The sequence below is a fragment of the Nylanderia fulva genome, unplaced genomic scaffold, assembly GCF_048542155.1.
Source record: "Nylanderia fulva isolate GAGA-0341 unplaced genomic scaffold, ASM4854215v1 Scaffold9, whole genome shotgun sequence".
Taxonomy (NCBI): domain Eukaryota; kingdom Metazoa; phylum Arthropoda; class Insecta; order Hymenoptera; family Formicidae; genus Nylanderia; species Nylanderia fulva.
Genome location: NW_028191026.1, coordinates 477,663 through 501,798, shown reverse-complemented (window position 1 = coordinate 501,798; position 24,136 = coordinate 477,663). Strand labels below are relative to the sequence as shown.

Genomic DNA, 24,136 nt, shown 5'->3' with positions numbered 1-24,136 from the left:
TAAACTGTCAGCAAGCGCCGCTATCTAGCGTTATTATCTATTCAATTGAAATTCACACGACATGCGGGCCTGTTCTAAAACGGAATTCGATCTCATCCCGATCAGATATTTGACAATTACACGCCACGTAACATGTAAAATACCGTAGAAAGTAAAAGCAAAGAGAAATGTGTGTCTCTTCGGGCTTACGAGTGTGTACGTAATCGAGAAAAAAGCGGTTGATTACCTCTCATATATCTTCTATTGCCTCTCGTCAGCTTAATATATGTATACTAATTTCAACACCTTGCTTAATATATAATTAAAATCGTGAAATTAAGTGATTATTTAAAAATAGTTGCAGTCATAAAATAGCAGCTTTCGCCGTAAGAAAAATATTTCATAAATCTTTTGGAATCAAATAAATAAGCATCGACAACACGTATATGTTACTTTATAGATATATTTTATAATCCGATTAAACGTGAACACATTTATTTATTTAATGTGTACTGAAAAAGCATGCGTATTTGTAATATTTGAAAATTTTCTAAGTTTTCCTTGGAAAAATAACTTTTCAGATATACTATATAATATTTTGTTCCGAATATGTAAAAATTGATAATCTCTTTATATGTGTAGAATTGCAGAAATTTTAATATTGTAACAAAAGTCACGTGTATTGCTATTTTCAATAATTTATTTTTAAATAATCGTTTAATTTCGGAGTTTTAAAAAAATAAAATTAATTGAGTTGTACACATTTGTACAATAATAAACATAAAATATTATAAATAAATAATGACAAAGAAAATAGTTTGTAACATAGTGATCATATCAGCTAAAAATGTAATAAACATCGAGCTATTGCGCTGTATCATATTATACTTGCATACTTGTTTATTGCATCAACTGCACTTAGCCTTAAGGCCGAGTTATTTATCTCAATTAGCTTCCACATTCTTACGCATAGTAGAAAAAAGATACAAAGTATTAAACTACAAATAATAAATGTTATTAATTATGAAGCTAAGCAGCACATTAAAATTGCACATTATTTAGCAATGTGAGAATAAACATCTATTAGAAACCATAATCTAGATTTACAATAATAGTAATTTCTTTTGAAATAATCATTATTGTCTTCATTTGATCTTATTTCTCACGCGCTAAAAGATGCGCGCTAACAAATAAATTCATCATTACAAAATTGCGAGTCAAACGTGGACACAATATCCACTCCTCGAGTATTTTTTACGGATAAAAAATTCAAGAATGTACCTACATATAAGGAAAGCAAATTTTGATGAATTAGCGTGGAGTAAAGTGCGCTTTTGTCCAGGCAATTCTAATTTATTCGTACTTTCCACACAAGCGAAAAAAATGCTCGAGACGACGTCTGGCCACGTTGGGGAAGAGCGAGGCAAGAGGCAAAAGGTGTATCAGACAATCAAGTAGAGGAAAGGTGTGTACCTCCCGCGAGCTTAGCAGCTCAACGAACGGGCAGTTACCTTTCCGTTCTACAACCGCGAGGATCTATCTCCCTCCATAGCGCAGAACCTACTGATCACTACCTCTGGGTGAGTTGTCTAGGCGCGAACATAAGTCTCTTTATCGCGGTTCTTAAATGGGACGTTAACTTTACGCGGGTTATCGTCTCTAGTGCTCGAAAAAAATATATTTACTTGTGAATCTCTCGAGGAAGTGTCTCCATCGCTTGATTTCATTTTATTCAATTGTGGTAAGTTGAAGGTTTTTGTTTCAATTCTTCGATATATCGAAATATTACGAAATATTTTATATTCAGAATCAATCCTTTCTTCCATTATTTATTTTTCCAATTACTGTAAGTAATTATTTATTAATACAAGCACATATTAGCCGAATATAATAATGTTGAAATATCACAAGGATGGTATATATATCATGCACCGTTTCTTTTACAAAGAGGAAGCTTATATACACGTGATGTCATTGTATAAATCCGGCTGGAGATTGGCATGATACATGCAAAAGGGTATCGTTTCTACGTCGTCGGAATATTCAAGGCACTGCATTTTAATTTTCGCTTTGATAGCTTTCACTGTTGCTCGCAATTTGTTTGATCACGATGGTGTTACAAAGTAACTGCAATCTATACTCTACACAAGATAACGTCAAAAGCTCTTATGACAAAGTGAAAAGTTGTGCATTAATGACTCCGTTAATGAAAATGATGCAGCTGACATAAGCGGTGCAAGACAATCGCACAAAGGGATACAAATTCTCTCTCATATAAAAAAGAATAGATTATTACAGTGAATTGTGTGCGCAAAGTTTAATAATACATAAGTGACGAAAATGTGCATTTTTTAAAAATAAAAGTAATAAACCGGTATTATTTTAAGAATATTAATTAATGAATAAAGTGCTAGTAAATTTTCGTGAATATTAATAAAATATAATTACGCCGTCAAATTCGTGCATTACTGTAATATTTGTATCGCGTGTAAAATAAACTTTGTATTATGTTAATTTGAGATATAGACTTTTACTTTCAATTTATAAATCATTTTGAGTTTCTAACGTGTTATTTAAGCATGTGAGACTTCATTTATTGTTTTAAAGATGAGAATACAAGTTTCTATGTCGAATATATAAATCTTTCGATATCGGAAGTTAGCTTGTTGTTGATTACGTTTTGCCTCGTCCGCATTTCGGTTCCGTTAGCACTGCCGTTTGACGTATCTGGGTTTAATGTTCGTTGTACCGGTTCCGTTTACAATCTCGAAGCAAAATATAAAATTCGCCTTCGATTTCATTCACCGACATTGAACACGTAACAATTTTTTTTTAATTTCTACGCGGTGATTAAAATATATAAAAATATGAATAATTTAATATTGTATAAATATTTTACAATTAATATTTTGATAATTTAAGATTCCATAGATATCTATTTTTTCCAATAAAATTGTATTATTTCTTTTAAATTAAAGAAAAACATTATATACGTATAGATGTATATTAATATTAATGCGTTACACTTATTTTTATTTCACGTCAAATATTAATTTAAATTAAATTTTCCGATCCAATTCTGCAGAGCTTAAAATATAGGAACGCGTTCTAGCGTAATGACGATTCGCAATTAGGAAATTATTAGCGCGTTATTAGACGCACACGTTGGCAAACCGCCGCGATGAACAACGAGGTTTAATAAGCGGCGATTTATACCGATCGTAAAATCCAGTCCCGCTGCTTCTTACGCGACTCCAAGTTTCACGTTTTCCGTATACAAACCGCCGTTTCCATCGACTTTACGAGCGTGAGGCAGATATATACGTTACGTAAAAGAGCGTGTCAGGAAGTGCGATTCCGATATCGAATCGTCTTGAAATATCTACTTATATAAATGTAAATATAACGAAGCCGATTGTGTTTGTATTTGCAGACCCATTGGTAAACATTATTGTTAAAGCTAACACACAGTAGAAATATATTGAATTGAAAATTCAAATGGGCGAAAATAGAATTGTAGATGAATAAATATCCAATGATCCTATTTTCAAGTTCGGTTACCGAAATCAAATTATAATTTCGGAAGCCAAGTTCGAGTATAAACATAGTTAGCGAAAGACGTTAATTAGATCTAGATACGCGAAGAAAAAAAATGCAGAAAGTTAGCTGTTGTTAGTTCTACTTGTATCTAGGTCTAATCTCATTCGCGAGGCCGTTTAACCATGATATCTATATCGTGGCATCTCGAAGACGCTCGACAGATAATGAGATAAGAAATATCGCGTGTTCTCGCATACAAATAGTATGGAAAAAAAGTAGCGATACTATCGTCGCGATTCTTGCATTCTTAAGCGGTACACAACGCGTTCGTCACGCTCGCCTGAATGAAATTTCGCAACGAAATGATGCTGTTGCGTGCGCGCCGAGTATTTCTTTTTCTGCATTTTATATATAACATATATTGTATTTAGCAGTCGCGAGGTGGTGGCCATCGGAATCCGATTCCACATAACTTTCCCAGGATTTGTTTCCCCACACCCAGCAATGTAATATCGAGCAGTCGTAAATCCGCGATTTAACGAACCGACCAAAGAAATCCGCACGCATGATTTGCGATTTATTCCTTCGGATTTACCTATAACTGAGCAATCAATGATGTAAAGTTTCGTGTCAGTAGTACACGAAGATGTCAATTATTTTTTTTCCTAGTTTAAAGCAGAATTTTCTATAAAATAATATATGTATGTCACATGTTTATTGGATACTTTTAGGTAAAATAGACAGGGTGTCCAGCAGACTCAATGACAAAAATTCCCTGACATTTTAGTATTATTTTTTTCCAAATATATCATTTGCATATATACGGAAGTTAAAAAAAGAAAAATTTAAATCAATTATACAATCGGTATTACGTTCGATAATCGCCTTTTTTATTTATATATCAATTTTTTTTTGTTTTATCTCTATTAAACACATTGAAATAAAAAAATAACAGGACGATAAAAATCTAAATGAACAAACACGCTGTAGACGAATCGATTTTGAACAACACAGAAAATTAGCGTGCAGGGAGTCAAGGAAAAGTTGATATTTTGAATTATTTGAAATTCCCTGACAATGCCAGGTTTTCGAGATCTCCCTGAGCGTTAGACACCCCGAATGGAGCATCTTGGATGGCAAAGAATTTCTATTGGAATAGAAGGAGCCTAAATGCAAGTTCGGTCTGTGAATTTGCAGGTAGCTCGAGAGGAACGGGCCGCTCGAAGATGACGTCGATCGTGCTCGCGTACGCTGCTTTCATTGCGTTTTCATGCGTGGCGCAGGCGATCTCGTCGTCCTGGAGACCGGTTCTGCCGGCCCACAACGTCGGCGCGAGCATTCTGCATCAGGAGGCATCGATTTTCGAAAATGCGCCTACGCAGACGCTCTACGACGTGGACGGTTCTCATCACTTGCTGCTGTCGCACGACCAAGACACGAACAAATGTTCCCTTTACAAAGTCGCCATGACTCAGCAGCTGTATTTTGAGGTAGGTAGGTTACCGAGAAAATTGTGGCAATAATGGCTCTTTATTTTCTACATTTATATATATAACGATTATATCGATGGAGATGAAAGGAAAAATGTCAATGGAAAAGAATCGTCGTACAAAAAATATATATGGCATAAATATAGATGTATGCAAGATGAGAATAATTATGATAATAATATTGGCGAACGATCAATTAAGTCATTTGCAGTATGTTTATTTAGACGTAGAACAATGTTATATGTTCTAGTTTCGCGATATCGATATTATTGTTCCGTTCACGTATCGGGAAATGTGGATAGTGGTTATTGCCGAATACAAATTGCTTTACAGATTAGATATAATGTAATTGGAAATTGAGGTGTTGCAAATTATAGTATAATTTCGGGGTCATCTGATACATGACCACAATTTGTAATTTTGTGATTAGGAATTTTCGATTAAATAATTACACGGTAAAATATTATTGGATGTGAATATGAAGATAAAGATAGTATATTCCATAATAGTAGGTGTAGCCTATAATTTCGATTGAAATTATAGCATTATAATATATAGGGAGAATGCAATATTTTAAAATATGAAAAATTATCAATTTTATCAATTGATTTAGCGGTGAATTTCAAATTTTCCTTATTAACAAAATTTCTTGCAATAAAAGTAAGTTCTCGTTAAATAAATTGCAAGAAGTTACAGCAATTTCCTCGGCACGGTAACTACACTCTTCCTGATCCACGTCTCGCGTGCGACTAACGTTAACGGAATTCTGTACTTCATATGCTACGTGAAGCGCATTTTACGCTCGAGAGAAAAAGAGGAAAAGAGAGGGAAAGAAGGAAAGAGAGAGAGAGAGAGAGAGCATTGGCATTGCAACTGACCAAGAGATTCGCGGTGCAAGCGAAATGACAACGAAAGTAGGAGAAAACACTCTCTCGAGGTACCAAATCCCTCCGGGCGTAATCTCGAAACGAGTTCTGAATTTTTTTTATACCGTTCGTTACGATTCTAAAAAGCGAAATCGTTACATCTGATTCCTAATCGATTTACTTAATTCGCCGCCGTCTCTCGTAAGGTTCGTTAAAGATAGAATACGGGAGCGGTTCTTTTTTTAACGTAAACTCGTAGTCGAGAAAGCGAACGTTCTTTCTGGGTAAATTATTCACTCATCTGATGCAGCAGCGGCAATATTCCTCGGTAAATTTTTTATAACAGCCGGGAAATAAATCGTAAGCTCATAGAGAGAGATGATTAGCGGAAGCGGAGTAAAGATAAATTGCGCTTTCCAGCAACAAAAATTATTATTTATAACTTTGTACATATTTTAATTGTTTTATATGTATTAAATCTCTATCGTATTCTACAATAGACATATACTATAAATTTTAACTATTGAATAATCATTTCCATATTTTTGATAGATATACATTTTTATGTAATATTGTGATATTTTATGTTAATTAATATTCAGATGAAAGAAGTTTTGCTCGATCAAATTATTACACGAAAGACGCTGTGACTATAGACTTCACTTAAAGAGAAAGGAAGTTAAACTATTCCGGTTTATGTATTTAGAATGGCGATTTTAATAGCCTTCTCACCGATACAGCTGTTCGAAAATATACCTATAATTATTTATATCTCTTATTAAACCGCAAGTTGAAATATTTAAAACAATAATCAGCTTTACATTTATATTAATAAAACGCTAAATATATATACATATATACATATATTTTTTATACGATATAAAATTTAATAAGCCTAATAAATTTGAAGAACCATTATTATTTAATATGGCCTTTATGATAATAATTGAACAGAACAGTCTTGTTTGTTCTTTAAATCCGTCAAGACAATCCAAGAGAAAGAGCAAAGAATGGCAAAGATATAAAATTTTCGCTCAAACTTTCGCGCAATCTATGACAATTCTCGAAGAGATAATCTATCGATGCGATCGGCATGGATAAGATCGAACGCGATGGAAAGCGAGCGATGGAAGACGAACGGCACATTTTCTCCGTTCATCAAGATCCGTGCCAAGTAATATCATCGAAAGATCGTTTGGACTGGACGTAGGAGAGCCGGCATTGATTGCGCAGCTGCAAATGAGGGAAAAGAGATACTGTCGCGAAATTGCCAATCGCAAATGAGAGGATTCGCGAGCGGAACAAAGCCAGCCTGTCCGCCGTATGACTTTCTACGATCGTTACACGCAATTATATATCTTCTCCAGCAACCTGCTATCATTCGCGATCGCTCATCAACTTCGTTCTCTCCCCTGTCACAATTAACGGATCGCGTCGACGCGATCGGAGCCTCGGCCCGGAATGATAATCGATAATGTCAGACGGGATATTAGAAGCGCGATCGCCGAGACAAATTTGTGGAAAAGCGATTTGCGAATTAATCACGCGGAGAAAACGGAAATCGCATTAGATGTCGATATAGATTTCGTGCAAAATGCCAGTCGAGCTAGATACACAGCAGCGGAACCAATTGATTTTGTGGCGAAAACGCATTTCCACAGGAAATATGCACATGTGCTTAGAATCATGAAATTACTATCTCAAGATAGATTTGTGTTTCATAGTTTTTCTCCGAGCAGATCTCGGCGCGCTAATGAGAAACATTTATTTGAATAAATTACCGTACAGAATTGAAGTCGAGTTTTTTTTTTCTTTTTAACAAGAGAGAAGCTTAGAATCTTACCTTATTATACGTAACATCGAACGTATCTTGTTGCTTAATTAAAAAAATCATTTCTGTCTCGTTATATACTTCATAATTTTTTTCCTCCTTCAAGTATCAATAATTTTAGACATCTAGGAAGAATTAAGTACAAAAAGAGAGAGAGACACGCACATACACACATGCGTATAAATGATGGTGTGACGTTACAGCTTGGCATATCGATAAATCATATAAATCGCTGATACAAATCATTTTAATGCAAACACATGCAAGGAAATTGAGTGAGCGCATCTCACTGGATATACACGATTGAATATTTCATCCTGCTCGTCAAATTTACGAGGTCCCCCCTTTTAGAGGTCGGTTGAAACATTACCTGTCAGGTCCTTACTCGGAGAGTGTAATGCGCGTTGACGCGCGTATTTCTATATAGTACTTAGTATAGGCGAGTTTATGCGAGTTGACGACCGTAAAAGGAATTGGACGTGCAATCTCGACCGCAGTTGGTGCCGCCGCGATTTTGCGGCCCGTTTTTGGCTCGCGAAATCTGCTCTCCATATACACCAGAGCTCTCCTGTCGGAGAAATTATTCGCGCCCAAGAAGCTATGCCTCTCTCGCGTCAATAACGCACGACGTAATCGATTAACCGTGGATTCGCACAATTATCGATGAAAAAGCGTGCACTCTCACGTTTTGAAAAATTCTTCGCGAATGGCATTCGAAGAAAAAGATGTTTAAAAGAGCTCTATTATTTTCTGAAAGCACATTGTGAAAGCTGGAAATGTGATATAAAAAAAATTGCTTCTTTAAATGTAAAGTATAGAAACGCGAAAAAATTACATCTCTAATTTAAAAAAAATTATTTAGCAAAATCTTCCGCTGACGGAGCAAATTAAAAAAGGATAAATACGAAAAAATGAATGCAGAAATCATATTTGATATTAAAATGTAATATTTTTGTATAAAGTATAGCTTCCCAATTTTATTTATTTAACATAAAATGTTTCAATTTTTATTCTAAAAAATAAATTACATTTTTATTTATATTTTATATTTCTTCCGTAATCATCATAATTCGTTCGTGTTTGTTATATTAATGCTTCATATTGAGAGACATTTATATTTGGAGTAGCAATACAATAAACATGGTAAACGCGAGTGTCTGTTATTTTACAATTCCGCGTGCAAGAGACAATTTTATTCCCTAAGATATATAATTTACCGTTTATATACTCTATCAGTATATTTAGTTTCCATTCTAGACTCAGAAAATGTCGTACGTAAATTTAATTAAGCGTAGCACGTCAACATTCGTGTGACTAATTAATTAAATAAGTGCAATCATTGTTGCAATTTCGCGTCCCAAATGAAAAAAATACATACGTATACACTTATGCTTGCATGTATTTTTCTCTGTTCGATTTGATAATATTATTCGACGGATCGTTTACTGCAAAGATGTAAACTCGAATGTCTATATCAAATTGCAATTATCCACATTGAATCCAACAACAGCTGTTGTCTCGCGCATACCGTGATTATTCGATCGCATATCCGAGGGGATGTTTGCTCGGCCAGAGACGAGCTTTACTTTAACGTGCGTTTTAGTGAGAGATCATATCGCGGCGGGATCGATGCCGACGATTAATAATGTAAGGCTTGATGTGATACGCGGAAGTGCGCATCCGGCGATTAAATCACGAAGTGCACATTAATCTTCGCTCTGTGTATATATATATATATATATATATATATATATACACCGGGAGAATTGACAATTTAAATCGCGATAGGCACGAAATTAACGTCACCCGCCGACACGATCTAACGAGCTATCTCTCATTCTGTTCCAGTACATCCATTACAAGACGGATCTGCCGGATCTGAAGGAGTTCACCCTTTGCATGTGGACGAAATTTTACAATCACTCCAACAACCATCCTCTATTCTCTTACGCAGGTGAGTAAGCGTTACTTAAACTCGCTTCTTTCTCCTTTCACCTTGTAAATATCGTATTGTGAAATATATCGGATGTGAAAGCGAAAGAGAGCCCGCCGGATATTTATCGTCCAAAGTTCCGCGCGTTAAATTTATCCAGTAATTGTATCAAAAATTCTTTATGCGAATTAATCATAAAACATCTTAAATTCCTTATACAAGAGAATAAAAATATAGGATTATATTGTTTTACTTAAAATGTTTTTTTTTTTTTACGTAGAAATTCTTATCAAACATTTTGGTACGGAAATCATACAACTTTCTTTCCACGGTAATAAAAGCCAACACTGCGAACCACATAAGGAAGAAAGTAATTAGCTTGCAACATAACCGTTTAATTACCCACGTTCATCTATAATTAAAATATAATAAATATAAAAGAAAAAATAAACATTTTTAATTTTAGAAACTCGTTACCGCTGAAAAAAACGCTGCATAAACTTGCGGTGTTATAAATTGCAGCGCGAACCGCATGTTTGATTAACGAATTTTATGTCGAGCGTTAATTCGTCGTTGACCTAGTTTCCCCGTAATTGATATATTGTTTACTAACACAGCGGAAATTACGAAAACAATAAACTTGCAAATGAACGGAAGCTAGGTAAATTCAATTGTCAGCATTTGAAAATGAGCATACGACATGTTCATGATATTTATACAGCACCCAAAAAATAATCCGTTGCAATTTTTCTCTAACACGGACTCTCTGACTATGCGAAAATATCATCCAAAATTAATACAAATAATATTTTCTATTTGCAAAGATTGTTTTTATAACTAAAATTATTTTAACGAAATTTAAACATTACAAAGTTCAAACATACATATATGTACAAATATTGATCAAATCCGCTTTTGTAATATTTGAATTTTATTGTACTTACGTTGTTTTTACGTACCTATTAAATCCATTATAACGGTGAACAATAATGTTTTTAATACGATAACGTAGGTAATTATTTTATAGTATATAATGAGAGTGTGAAACAAAGTTTGATTAAAAAATACTGTTATTAACTTCGGTCTGATGAAGTTTTACGTGATTATATAAACGATGCACAGCAAATAATATAATCCTTGAAACGTCAAAGAAGCGGTATAACAGTCTCATTTCGTAATCAATTCCGACATGTTTCCTTTTTGCGGATTAGCCTCGTAAGAAATAGTCATGCATCAAGCTGTGCCACTCCTCGCGTCATGTTAAGAATCGATTTACGCCGGTGCACATTATTATTCACGCGCGAACAATGATGTCGTCCGGCTATGTTTTCAATATGCAGTTTAGAAAGGTTCCGCGCGGTTTGCAGTTTTTGTACCGTGGTAGAAAGTTGCGAACACACACGCATACACACACAGATTGTTCTTTTCTTTCTTTTTTCCGTAGACACGGGCGAATACGTGACAATAGGCGGATATGCGCGGTGTCATAAATACACCAACAATAAGTCCCTCCCTTCGCTTGTGTCTAAAAAAAAGTCTCTCGGTTTCCAGAATCAATAGGACTACTAGAAATATATCATATATTGTAATCAAAAATAAAAGTATTTTTACAATACACATATTAGAAAACTTCTTCATCTACAAGTAATTTTTTAAATCTTCCAAAAATAAGATAATGCGGTCAAAATTAAATTTATTTCTAATAAAATTCGTGTTACTAAGAAATTAATTTATTATGAATCGATAAATAAAATTGAATACGGAACTTTTTGAAATATTGACTCGATAATACATAAAAACATTATAAAAGAGTCATAACAAAAAATAATTGTAATAGTTACTATCAAGTATCGGAGAAATGATTAATATAAATTAAAAATGATTTTGAAAACAGTGAATAAAGATAACAATCTAATATTAATTTTTAATTGGTTAATAAGTTCCCAAAATATGAAGAATGCAAAAAGCTCTTGACTGTTTTAACGCGAAAGCACGAAAATTACGAAATACGGACACACTGCACTTTAAGCTGTCAGAGAATCTGCTGTGCAGATTCCATTAGTAATCTCACAATCTAGTGGAGATAGTAGTACATCTGTTCTACTTATTTGCGCGAGAAGATTTCCTGTCTCTCTTTTGCATACGAATTAATTCGCACCTTCCAGTCGGAGATCAACCACGAGGAATACTGTCGTGGGTCGCAAATACACAGAGGAGTTCGTACTACATGCTCAACGTCAACGGTCACAACTTGTACAGATTGAATTATCCGCTGAGACTTAACAAGTGGTACCACTCCTGCCAGAGCTGGAACGGTCGAACCGGGGAATGGCAGATCTGGGTCAACGACGAGCGCGTAGGTCGCGGGTTCAACAACAGGGTAAGCATGACTTTGAGTTGGTTTTGACCCTACCTCGTACCCTTGTAGATAGATAGAATTCCCCCCCGGAAATGGCGAAGAGAGAATCATTCTTTCTTCAGCAAAAATAACGAGGTAACGCAGAGAATTTGCTCTTAAAATTTACCCGAAAAATCATGGTAATTATGAGACAATATTGGAAGAATTTTATAAGAGTTTCTCTGATTAAATATGTACACCATAATGAGATATAAAATATGTTCGGTTTATTTTACGATGTACATACCATACTTATTCATATTCTTCATTGTGGTAAAGATTATAATCAGAGAAACCCTTATAAAATTCTTCTTTATTTTTAGGGTAAATTCTACCAGAAAATTTTCTCCATATAAATTATCGCAATTTTTCGCAACTTGACATTTGACTATTTCACTTCAAAAATTACAATTGTGTTAACATAAAATTCACTTTAATTGGATGACAAATAATGCTTCGTTCTTTATGACGGATTTCAGCAGAATCATTCAAAGTATTTATTGCAAACTCGTTGATATTATCGCCTGTTCAATAAAATCATGATACAATAAGTAAGAAATGCGTTGATTTTTCTTATTGCACTTCTCTCTTGTGCAATAGCATAAATCGTGGCGCAGTGTCCTTGATACTCCAATAAAAAAAATAAAAGCGAATGTTTCTCGTGTTTGAATCAAGCTTTTATTATCATACCCCCCTGCTAATCGCTGCCTCGTGTTTTGTCATTCTTGCAAAGTTAAAATAACGGTTCTCGCGTTTATGTAGCTCCAGGGATGTTAATATTCATTTGACCTTAATTAGAACGCGCATTACGATTTTTTTATTTTCTGTGAGTGATGTGCAGTGTTTGTGACTTGCACTTTTTTATATCTAAGAAACGGATAAATATCGCGCAATTTAAGATAAAATCGTAAACAATTTCCGGAAGCACGACTATTAATTACGCATTTATTATAATACAAGTAAACACAGTGCAAACTTGATAAATTATAAACTCAGCATGATTGTTATAATTGTTAAAAATAATAAATATTTAATAGAGACAGGCTGTATAAAAAAGCTTAATAAAATATAATGAATAATATTAGTAAGAGATAAACTCGATTCCCTCTGTAATATCTTTTTTATTCAATCTCTCTCTTTTCTCTGTCATATTAATATTATTCATTTACTGCTTTTTTAAAACACAAATGTAAAATAAAAATAGAGATAATTATGATCGGCTTTTGAGAAAACAGCGTAACATCGGAACGTGCACGATATGTTTGTACACTCATTACATTTTACTAATTATAGTACACGTTAAAATCACGTGATGCGAATGTCAACGACGATAAGATTTCACACCTCATCACGCACGAAATAAATGCATTAATACGGTCATTAATTAACGGTTGTTTTCTATATCACGCTACGAGTGATTATTCTTGTAGATAGAAGGTACGTCTGACCATACACGTAGCTCTACTACTAGGATGCAGAAAAGTCAACTAATTATTAATTCCAACTTTCCGATCTTATCTTATTTTTTTTATCTATTTTTATGTGATATAAATATAGTTAAAAAGTAGAAAAATAATTAATTTTTCAAAGAAATTAAAATTTACAAGTATAATAAATTAGAGATGCTATTAAAACACAACGGTTCAGCGAAATAAAATATCTTATTATTTTCTAGTACTTGATATTGTTTCTCCGCTAAAGTATTTATGTCGCAAAATTATTCTGCACTGAAATTTCAAGATAAATTTAATCTTTCGAAATAACTAACGGAAATTCATATTTTATAGTACGTGACGTACTTACGTGCAAGTAGAAAAGTAAATTTTACGTAAAATTATATAAAATTTGTGCAAGAAAATTTCGCGGAATATTTCATACGTGATATATTTCAGGCATACAAAAATAAATCATAGAAAATATTTTAGAAAAGAATCTACGCTGTTTCTCTCGCAAGTTATATGCAGCAATTTAAGAAATTTGACTTCCGCGTTAAAATAAAAATATCTGTGACTGATTGAATTCTTGCAGTGCAAAGACGCGTTACATTTATTGTGCGTGCGATTTCACATAATCGCTACGTAATTTGATTAACATTCCGCAAATGTCTGTAATTGCGTACTAGAGAAGAATAAGAAAAACATTCACGAACATAACGTGGCATGAGAAGGCAAGTCTTATTTCATAAGGCTCCCACATTACAGTTCTCTCAATTATCGTTTATGTTAAACGCGCGAGGAATTTCTCGAACGAGCGTGTTTCCGGCATTTTCTGTACTCGAGTCACGTTCGCGAATGTGTCGCGTTTAACCGTGCCTTTCCCACGCGAAAGTCGAGTGCACTGTCATCGCGGTTTTGTTATACTTAAAGCGTGCTTTTCGTTGAACGCGACACCTGCATATAGTTACTCATCCAACTGCATATAACATTTACAGAGACGCAACGTGTCATGAAAAATGTATCCATCTGTCAGAAGTTTTTTTATAGAAAAAATATTTATTTCTTCCTATTCAAATTTATTTCTACAGAAATTTAATTCAATATGTTTCATAAGGCATATTGAAATAATTAAAAGTGACACGTGTAATTATATATTCTGAAGCCAATAGCGACTTTTATACTGATCTGAAATTATATAACTATAATAATTAAAATAAAGAAAATTATAATAAATCATCAAGAGTAATTATAGTTGTCGAGTGCGAGATTTGCAATTAGGGAGATAATTCACTGTCCGTTCAGCTCCGTCAGGAGCTGTCAAGACGATAGTGGTCTCCTGTATTCAAATTGTGTCAGACAGAAACGAAATGGCGAAAGAATGAACGACGAAATAGAATAAAGGGGAAATGGAAAAATATAGAATTCCATATATCGCGATATTCTCGTCCGAGGACGTACCAAGGTTACATTCGAATAAAAAAAAAAGAACACAGAAACCAATTTAAATTTTCATATAGCATGGGGACGTGCTTTCTATCCCGCGCGTAGGGGACGCAAAATCCGTGGCTTTTACATATATTCTATTTACGTCGGTAGTTTATAAAGCTAATGTTTGCGTTTTTTCTCGAGCAATCGATTAAATCAATGTTAGGTCACAAACTGTATTTTCAGATTAATTGCACGTGTCACTTGTTAGACCAATGAGTAAAAAGACTATTATCGGAAAACACTCTTTAGATCTTTTTGTATCATCCCGTTATGCGAAAAAATTGCATTGTTTATTCCAGTTGGTTGGACATGTTATCAAAGGCGGCGGAATTGCCATTTCCGGTCAAGAGCAACGACAACTGGGCGGTGGTTTCTTAGAGGGTGAAGGCGCGCCACTGGGTAAGAATATTTTTACGTTATATCGCTAATTTTAAAATAAAGAGACAAACATTATTGTTTTTTTTAACAATGTGCTAATTATCGTACATGATATTTAAGCATGAATAATTCCTTGACTCTAAGCTGCTCCTTTTAATCATATCAAATTCATATTTAAAATTTCCTTTATATTTAACTTTCTCAATTAGTTCAATCAATATATTTTTCGATACACTTTTACATACGTAATATTGTACATTATCGAACATATTTAAATTTCCTTTAAATTTAACATTCTCAATTAGTTAAATCAATTTTCCGATATATTTTTATATGTATGTACATATATCAAAATTTCGTTTAAATATATTTTTATTGTGTATATAGGTATATAATTTTGAAATATCAATATAATATATTACGAAACATTTTTTAGTGCTGTCAAAATAAAATTTTTAAATGATGTATATGATTTAACACACAGAATTTTCTTTTAGAGAGAATTTACCCTGAACCTTCATATAGTAATCGTGAGACAAAATAGTATTGGCAGAATTTTACAAGAGTTTCTCTGATTAAAATATTTACCACAATAATATATAAAATATGTTTGATTAATATTACTATATACTAATATTAATATTTTTTATTATGGTAGATAGAAACTTTGATAAAATTCCAGTAGCACATATTATCCCACGATTAGCATGATTTTCAGGGTAAATTCTAAGAGAAAATTCTCTGCGTGTATTTACTTATAAGTTGACATATGAGGCGAAAATCTATCGCTTTCTTAAGAAATGTTATAGAGTCATAACGAAAAAGATTCTTTACCAGGTTCCGGCGGCTACTTGGGAGAACTGACAATGGTACAGCTGTACGGAGTAGCATTAACCGCGGGAAAAGCGCACAAGGATCACAAGCACCATCACGCCCATCATTACGAACATGATACGAGTAATAACACGCCGAGAACTACCACGCGAGCACCTGTAACCGGACCACCTTTACCACCGCATCCCTACCTCACCGGAGGACAGATCAATACACAAGTACAATCACGTTCCCTCACTTTGTTACATCCGAGAGCGCGCGTGTGCCGTGTCATCAAGCTAATTACCTTCGTTCCGTTCCTTAATTAGCGTCACCGTAAATAACGCGGAGGCGTCTAAAAGGCGGGTTCGTACGTATGAAGGATGTATGAAAAATGAAGACGTCATTAGCTCGTCTCCTCCAAGTTTTTATAATTGTCTTTTTTCGTTCAGACATACGCCTCGCGCTCTCAGACGTCACACGTGTTATTTGAATGTCTACCCACGTGCGAATTAACGTTTCAGGTGAAGATCAATCCAGGAGCGCCGATTCAGATCGTACAAAACGGCCTGACCATCCGGCATCCGGCGTTACCACCGGTACCGGAATCGCCACCACAGCCACTTCCGCCTTTAAATCTCGATGTTTTCTCGACATCCTTCCCTCCCGCATCGACACAATTCCTCGGCCCATCGCAGTCGTCGATTTTCGCAGACGGGCCCTATCGCAATCTCTTCAAGAGAGAGAAGAGTGACTCTAAGAAGCGAAACATTAAGGACGAAACGGTAATATCGAGTCTGACCGAACCAAAGAAATCAATTGCAAAAAGAGATACCGAGAAAACTTCGAAAACTGGGATTTCCAAGGTGAGCGCAATTAAGTCGAAATTAATTCGCGTGTCGATTTAAGGATAGAAAACGGTCTAACAAGATATTTTCTGTAATTTCTAGTCTCTTATTTATTACACCTCGTTTATATGCGCGTCTTGCTTTCAATACCTTTCACAATATATCCTTTTTTCTTTTTAACTGAAAGTTATTAGCAGCTTAAACATTTGTTCGTGAAAATCTCGGAGATTTCTTAGCCAGCATTAAATTGTAAGTTGGTTCAGTTTCGACCTACTTGACGTAGGAAATTAAAAGATTACAGTGAATCAGAGTGGAAATAATCTAATGTCGGTGAATACATTCTTTCCGACTTGCTTGCACGAAAATTTCAAGATTTTTTTATTGTATTACCTCGAAAAGATTTGCCGCGCATTTAGTAACTTTTATACTTTCAAATAAACTTTCACAGTTAAAAAATTTATATTGACTTACAAAGATCTTATATATTTATATATATACTTCATAATAAGTTTATATATATTTTATAATATTATTCTACACTCTTCTCTCGTTTTCTACAATAACATCCGATTAAAACTTTTCTAAAAAAGCCTTCGAATCAAAATCTGAAAATTTTAAGGGAGAGAGAGTCAAGTTTTATTATTAATATATACAAGCATTCTTTAAATTTCTATTTATTACATAACGTTTCCTTTTTCGAATTTTCAGGTATCCTTCGTACCAAAGTCAGAAGTGGCGGATGACAAGAAACTGGGAAAACGCGAAATCGAAAAGAAGAAGAAACGAGGATTATTGCAATTAAGTGACGGATCGCTCTACGACGACGAATACTCCATTCCTCAGAATCTGGACAACGACTATTTCACGGGATTAACGAGCTTCGGGTTGCAATTGACCAAGGATACGAACGAAGAGGACGAACGGGAACCCGCTGAAGGCGAGGTCAGACAAGTGATGGACATTTGTGACGGCTGCACCGAGGAACCGTTCGAAAAAGTATTGATCATAGGCTGGAGAACGGCGCCCAAGAAGCTCTATTCCGGAGCATTTTACACGCCAGCTGTACCGGCGTGTAAAGCGTTCTAAATCTCTTCGCCGACAACGAGTCGGTGTGATAAATTGACATTTACGAACGTTTCTCGCGTGAATTCTCAAGGGAGAAAGACATCTGCGAAATACCGCGCTGATAACGACTGATAGCGCTTCGTTAAAGCGGTCGACGACAGACCGAAACATTCCCAGGTATCCCACGCCATGTTTAGCTTGCCGAGTATCTTTAGTCGTCGGGTGAAGATATTTGTCACTCGAATCTTCTAATTTCTTTTTTTTTTTTTTCGTTACTAATTCATTTCTTTTGACATATGCACATCATTTTCTGATGATGCATCATTATTTTTCTCTGTGTTATGTTCGTAAATGTTGGCATTTATAAACATTCGAACATGCCAAGAATATTGCCATGAAAAAATTTATGCGTGACAATATCTTGCCGAATATATTTATTTGCAATTTCTGTCCAATTAATCTATAACGTTTAAGATTAACTGTATAAAGATTCCACAAATGTTATAATGAGTTTCAAATCAATTATACGTTTCTAAATAATTTATAATAATTATATCACATTGGTAAAAAGTTAAGCTAAAAATTTTTTCTCGTTTAAATATGCAATAATATAAAGTAATTTTAAATGTTTAAGGACTAATTGAGCTAAATGTCTCAATAAAATGTATAAAAGCAGAATTTAATTAAGAGAAATATTCATTAGTAAAATACAGTATGCGTAGTCGGTCTAATAGGACGATATTAGTTTGTAAGTTGAAGAAACTGATCACTAATAATAACAAGCATTCTCAACAGAATACTCATCGCGGTTTTAAAATGCGTGCTGGTCGATTAACCTTAGGCGACACGAAGGAGAACTTAACTGCGTGACGGAAACCGCCTTAATCGATCGGCGACCTACGCTTCGGTCGCCTAAATTCAAGACTTAGCCCTAATGACATTTTGCATACATATAATGTATGCTAAATAAACTTTTATGAGCCGTTGTATTATGTTTCATTTATAATTCATCCTTATATATCAACATTTCAGCAGTATATGTATATTAGCAGTATATAAAGCAGTATATATTAAAGAAGAGCATATATTATAGCAGATATTATTAATATCAGTAATTTTTTTGATCATATCTTGCATATAATATTATTATTGTGAGATTTTGTTTTCTTATTCTTTCAATAACTCACTCCACTCCAATAACTTATTCTCAAAAAAGTGTGCAGTAACGATTATAATTTAAATGTAACCGATTTTGAATCCAACATCAAATTTTTTCTATGGCAAAAATTATAAAAATATATTGTTTTTTCTTTGGAAAAAGTTTTTAGTCTTTTTTAAATTTGAAATAAAATATTAAATATACGAAAATAATGCTAGATAGGCTAAATATATATTTCAAAGAGAAATATTATCTGTAGATATCTAAAAGTATTTTAAATAATATTCTGCAAAACTTTTGATAGTTATTTAATACACGAGCAATATTAATCTTTACAGATATATTTCACGTTTATATCAACTTTAAATACTCGTATATAAATTTTTAAAGATATACTTGTCGAATATGCTCAGGGATTTGTATTTCATACAGGGAATGAAAAATAAATGAGATTAGATTTTCCTAATCTCAAAATAACGCAATATCACATAATAGTGCACGTTATTATCAAGCAAAAAGATCTGACCATTCTTCGTGGTCGAAGAATATAAAAGCTATAGAGTAAGCAGGGAATCTCATAAACGTGCACTTACTTTGCTCTTGTGAATGTGCTGATGCTGATATTCGCTGTCGAATTCTGGCTCGCTGAAGTAGCTCTGATCTTCCCAATGGGGCGGTAGACCGCCGCCACCTCCTGGTACCCCCAAGGGTCCCGGCATTCCTGTCACTCCGTCGGCACTCTCGAAAAGTCTCAGAACGCTGCGATCCCTGATATCTCTCAGATGTGATCTGAAAATGAAAACAATTACGGTCATTTTTACGTTATTCTGCAATAATGTTCCTTTATTGAAATTAGCCGTTAAAAGTCATTATTATAATAAAAATTAATTTAAACTATAATATCTTTAGAATGTTGAATATGGTAATATTTTTTTATCTAATAAATTTTATTATATGTATAATTGAATATAAAATGCCTATTTTTATTTTATTGGTGTAAAAACAAGCAAGAAGGAAACACTGTTAATTTTTAGCAATAAAATATTTAAAGTAACATTTGATTATTTAAGAAAGATTTATAATCGATTATATAAGAATGTTGTACCTTAAATCTTCGAGTTCATAGAACATGTCCTTGTTGCTATCGTGTATGTAAACTTTTACGTGGGGACTGTCTAGGTATTCCATGGTAAGTTGTTTTGGAAAGCTTCTAACGAAAAGGGCCTTGACCGTGTCTATGCTGGTGATCTCATTTGGTAGCAATGCCCTCTTCGTCTCGTTCCTGTACTGCAGGAACACCAGTCCTAGGGAACCGCATACAGAAATGCATTGTTTTGTCAGGAATCGCAATATGAATTAAATAATATGTAAAATATTTTAGAAATATTAATATCTGTTAAAACTGGAATAAAACTATCGCAATCATAAATGTAATCTTAGTTTTAAGACTTTTAAGATTTTACTTAATGTACCTTTATATAATATAATCAATATTTAATTAAATATAAGTTTATGTTAATAGTTATTAAATATAAAATAATGAATCAATATATATGATTGATTTATTATTTTTCTTCGCCCATCTATATTTGCATTTTAATTATGCTTTGTGTATTACCTAGTGGTCGCTCCAAAGTCTTGCTGGGAGTTCGTACAACGGGCAAGCTGCTTCTTTGCTTGCCACCTCGTCGAAATCCCGTGCTGGAGGTTTCCACCTCGGACATGATGCCCGGGTCGTCATCGAAGAGCATCGTCGAAGAGGGGGGCGGATACCCGCGCGGAAGAGGCGACTGAAAATATATAAATTCCATAAGATTTCAATGTACTTATAATTCTTAAAAGTGCCTCTATCACGAATTGCTCATTAGTGGCATTAATAAAATTTAATATTTTATTTGTAATGTTTAATTTTTTTTTATAATTCATAAAAAATTGTAAACTGTTTTAAATAAATTAGATAATTATAAATTTAACACGCGATTTCATAATAGCTCTTATTATTAATTTACACAGCAGAAAATATTTTACAAATACCTATATGAAAATTGTATATAAGTAAAAATGTAGCTATTAAATAATTAAATAATATATCAAAATAAAAGTTTTTTTTAGAAGTTATAAAAGAATGTATACTCTCGTTACAACTTTGTTATATTATTCGGAATTTTATTATTACCTGCTATGCAAATGTATTTACAGAAACATTTTCCGAGCGAAAACAATTAAAAGACACACGGTAGGGTCGAGAATTAAATGCCACTCAGAGAAAAACGATCATGTCAGCATGCCGACATGCATGTTGATGAAAAAAAATACCTGATTGCGCAGGCAATCTTGCGTGAAAAGTACAAAAATTCGAAAATTACCTTTCTCTGGCGAGACTTGGTCCCCATCTGTCGGTGGCACACGGTGGGTAACACGGAAACACACACACAAAGTAAAAACCAGTTAGAAACGTATAATATGTGTTGCGGAATAAAAAAGAAAAACGTAATGGAAAAAGGCGATTGGAAAAACGATCGTTTTAAAGGGAGAGAAAGAGAGAAACAGATATGTGTACGATAGTATATCACTCTGAGGATCCAACTCTCTTCATCGACAGATCAGTCGTGTAACTCGGATGTAATTGCGGCCACAAAATACTACAGGCGCCAACTTCCTGTTTGTCGAACGGAAACGAGTTCCGGTTTCTCGATTTTTTCTCTTCTTTTTCTCTCTCTTTGTTTTTCTTTTCAAAGGTGTAGAAGCTTTCACGATAATCGATTCATTACTTCCAACGAAATATATATTACACATTTTGTTAACTATTTCTTTTATCTCGAAATGTCAATATTTTCTTTGTTTACGATTTGTACACGATGGTTTAGAAAGAGAAATGTATTTGTACAACTCGTAACGTATACGTAAAAATGTGTGTATATGTATAATTAATAGAAATATATTGTCTCTTATTGACTGCGTGTATTTTCATCCAAAAATTTAATTACATAGTAAATGTATGACTATATAAATGTGATAATTAATAAATATAACCCAACATATAAATATATATGCAAATTTAATCGAGATATATGTATACATATATTTGAATACGAGAAGCGTTTTATGTTGCTTTCAATGGAAGATATTACATATACGAAAGTAATTAATAACAGCTATATTTGAAACAGTAAATATTTGTAGCGAGTAATTAAATTTCGAAATTATTTTCTATTAAAATTTCTAATCCTCGTACACGAGTTTTTGGTTAATATATTATTAGACGAGTGGGGTTAATGGCTATTCGAGATGCAATAATCGAAGGAATTATTAATCGCGCGCATTAAAGACCGCAAAATTTAATAATGTACAGTAATAATTACGTTTGAGATATTACTTACGTCATACTTTATGCAACCGCTCGTCGGAGGAATAACACAATCACGCAGCCGCTTGCGCCATTTTACCGCATAATTTCGCGCGCGTCCTTTTCCCGCGCATTCTCGCTTGCATCGTTTTCCCGCGAATTCTCGCTTGCATCGTTTTTCCGCTCGCGCCATCTTGTCGCGTATTCTCGCTCGTCCCGTTTTCTTGCGCATTTTCGTTCAAATCTCATCGCGCGAGTGTAAAATAATTCGGCAATTTTATGCATACATATATACACACGTATTTACATATGTACATCTATATTCGTTACATCGACGCGATGCAGGTATATCATATCTGTGCAATATGATTGATCGATAATTTTGTCGATACTCCGCGTTTATCGCAGGCGACATTTATTCTCATTGTCAGTGATTTGGAAGCGTAATTTATACAGAACAAGTGATTCTTGATAACTATGACTTGAGGTACATACCGTAATATGTTATAATTGCGACCACGGCCATCGATTAATTACGTTTCTTCGGCTCTCACTCGATTACGTCCGCACCTCGGATGTCCGATGTCACGAATGATACATCAAACTAATAGCAAACAAGACGCGTAGCGCCATCTCGCGGTGGATCTCCGAGTCTCTTGTCGCGCTTCGATTGGTCGCTCGCGATTACTAATTCGCCATATTGGTGCTACGAGCGATCAACCAATCAGGACGAAGAAATCCTTGGCTCCTGATTGGTCGACCGAACTCGACTGCGATTATAATCGTAATCGAAGATTGACGGTCTTCACACTCAGTGTTGTTCATGACTGTTATTATTCTTCGCGGGATAGCTAGGTCGCGTGTGTCGAGTCGAAGTGCGGATTTATCGAGTGAAAAAAGATAGCATCGATCCATTGCTGCGATTAACATCGCGCACATCGTAATCTAATTATACACGGCATTAAAATCTCGTATCTTGTAACGCCCGAATCGAGTTAATTTCTGCATAATATCGGTCGCAAGTATGAGCCGGGGCAGGAGCCGCGAGTGCCGCTTGAAGTTAGCCGGGCATCTTTTTCATCGCTGACGGAAATACGGTGTATCGCGTCGAGAGTGCGCCAGTTTTGGCGAATAAACTTTCCGCAAACGTATCTTCCGGAAAAAGTCGGGAGCGAATAAATTTTACGTACTATCCGAACAAAAAATATCGAGTGCTCCGAAAAAAATTTTGTCGCGTTTTTACAGTCGATCGCGTCGGTAGTCCGAAATTACGTATTTTCGAGCAGTATTTTTAATAAAATTAGTGTGAAAATTGCATCGTCGAGAATAAATGTCGCCAGATGAGCTGCAGCCTGCACATGTACAACACCCCCCATTCGACAACACATGGTGAGTACCTATACGTTGCTACAGACTTTGATAAAAAAAAAAGGAAAAGTAGAAAAGGTAAGAGACGAGAATAAAAAAATGTGAGAGAGAAAGAGAGAGAGAGAGAGAGAGAGAGAGGAGAAAAGGGAGCCGAGTAACACGCTGATGCATAACTGGAACGCAAGTTTATGATTACAT

At 34.4% G+C, this 24,136-nt stretch overlaps 2 protein-coding genes and 1 long non-coding RNA gene across 25 annotated transcripts in view; 2 read left to right on the top strand and 1 right to left on the bottom strand.

The window, feature by feature from the left end:
* The window catches only part of LOC114946604 (uncharacterized), a 190,512-nt gene that overhangs the window by 57,135 nt on the left and 109,241 nt on the right, over positions 1-24,136 (bottom strand). For 19 of the 22 annotated variants that reach the window (XM_085489841.1, XM_085489860.1, XM_085489854.1 and 16 more), the window contains exons 5-8: positions 21,591-21,617; positions 20,843-21,014; positions 20,330-20,540; positions 19,818-20,013 (exon numbers count right to left, since the gene is read on the bottom strand). In XM_085489841.1, coding sequence (XP_085345967.1) covers positions 19,818-20,013; positions 20,330-20,540; positions 20,843-21,014; positions 21,591-21,617 — 606 coding nt within the window. The remainder of the gene's footprint in view (positions 1-19,817; positions 20,014-20,329; positions 20,541-20,842; positions 21,015-21,590; positions 21,618-24,136) is intronic. The other 3 variants (XM_085489844.1, XM_085489852.1, XM_085489846.1) reach the window with 2 other exon arrangements.
* b6 (pentraxin-related protein b6) lies at positions 1,497-19,094 on the top strand. Of its 2 annotated transcripts, none has more exons than XM_029323205.2 (8): positions 1,497-1,559; positions 4,717-5,009; positions 9,555-9,660; positions 11,805-12,019; positions 15,261-15,360; positions 16,177-16,391; positions 16,677-17,018; positions 17,709-19,094. In XM_029323205.2, exons 2-8 carry the CDS (start codon positions 4,746-4,748, stop codon positions 18,084-18,086), a joined length of 1,620 nt encoding a protein of 539 aa, XP_029179038.2. In that variant the 5' UTR covers positions 1,497-1,559; positions 4,717-4,745; the 3' UTR covers positions 18,087-19,094. The 2 variants fall into 2 exon arrangements, with proteins under 2 accessions (XP_029179038.2, XP_029179037.2); XM_029323204.2 differs by having other exon boundaries at positions 1,506-1,720.
* LOC114946612 (uncharacterized) overlaps positions 23,423-24,136 on the top strand; it is a 110,244-nt gene continuing 109,530 nt past the window's right edge. The window contains exon 1 of the long non-coding RNA XR_003822658.2: positions 23,423-23,959. This is a non-coding gene — a long non-coding RNA (uncharacterized LOC114946612). The remainder of the gene's footprint in view (positions 23,960-24,136) is intronic.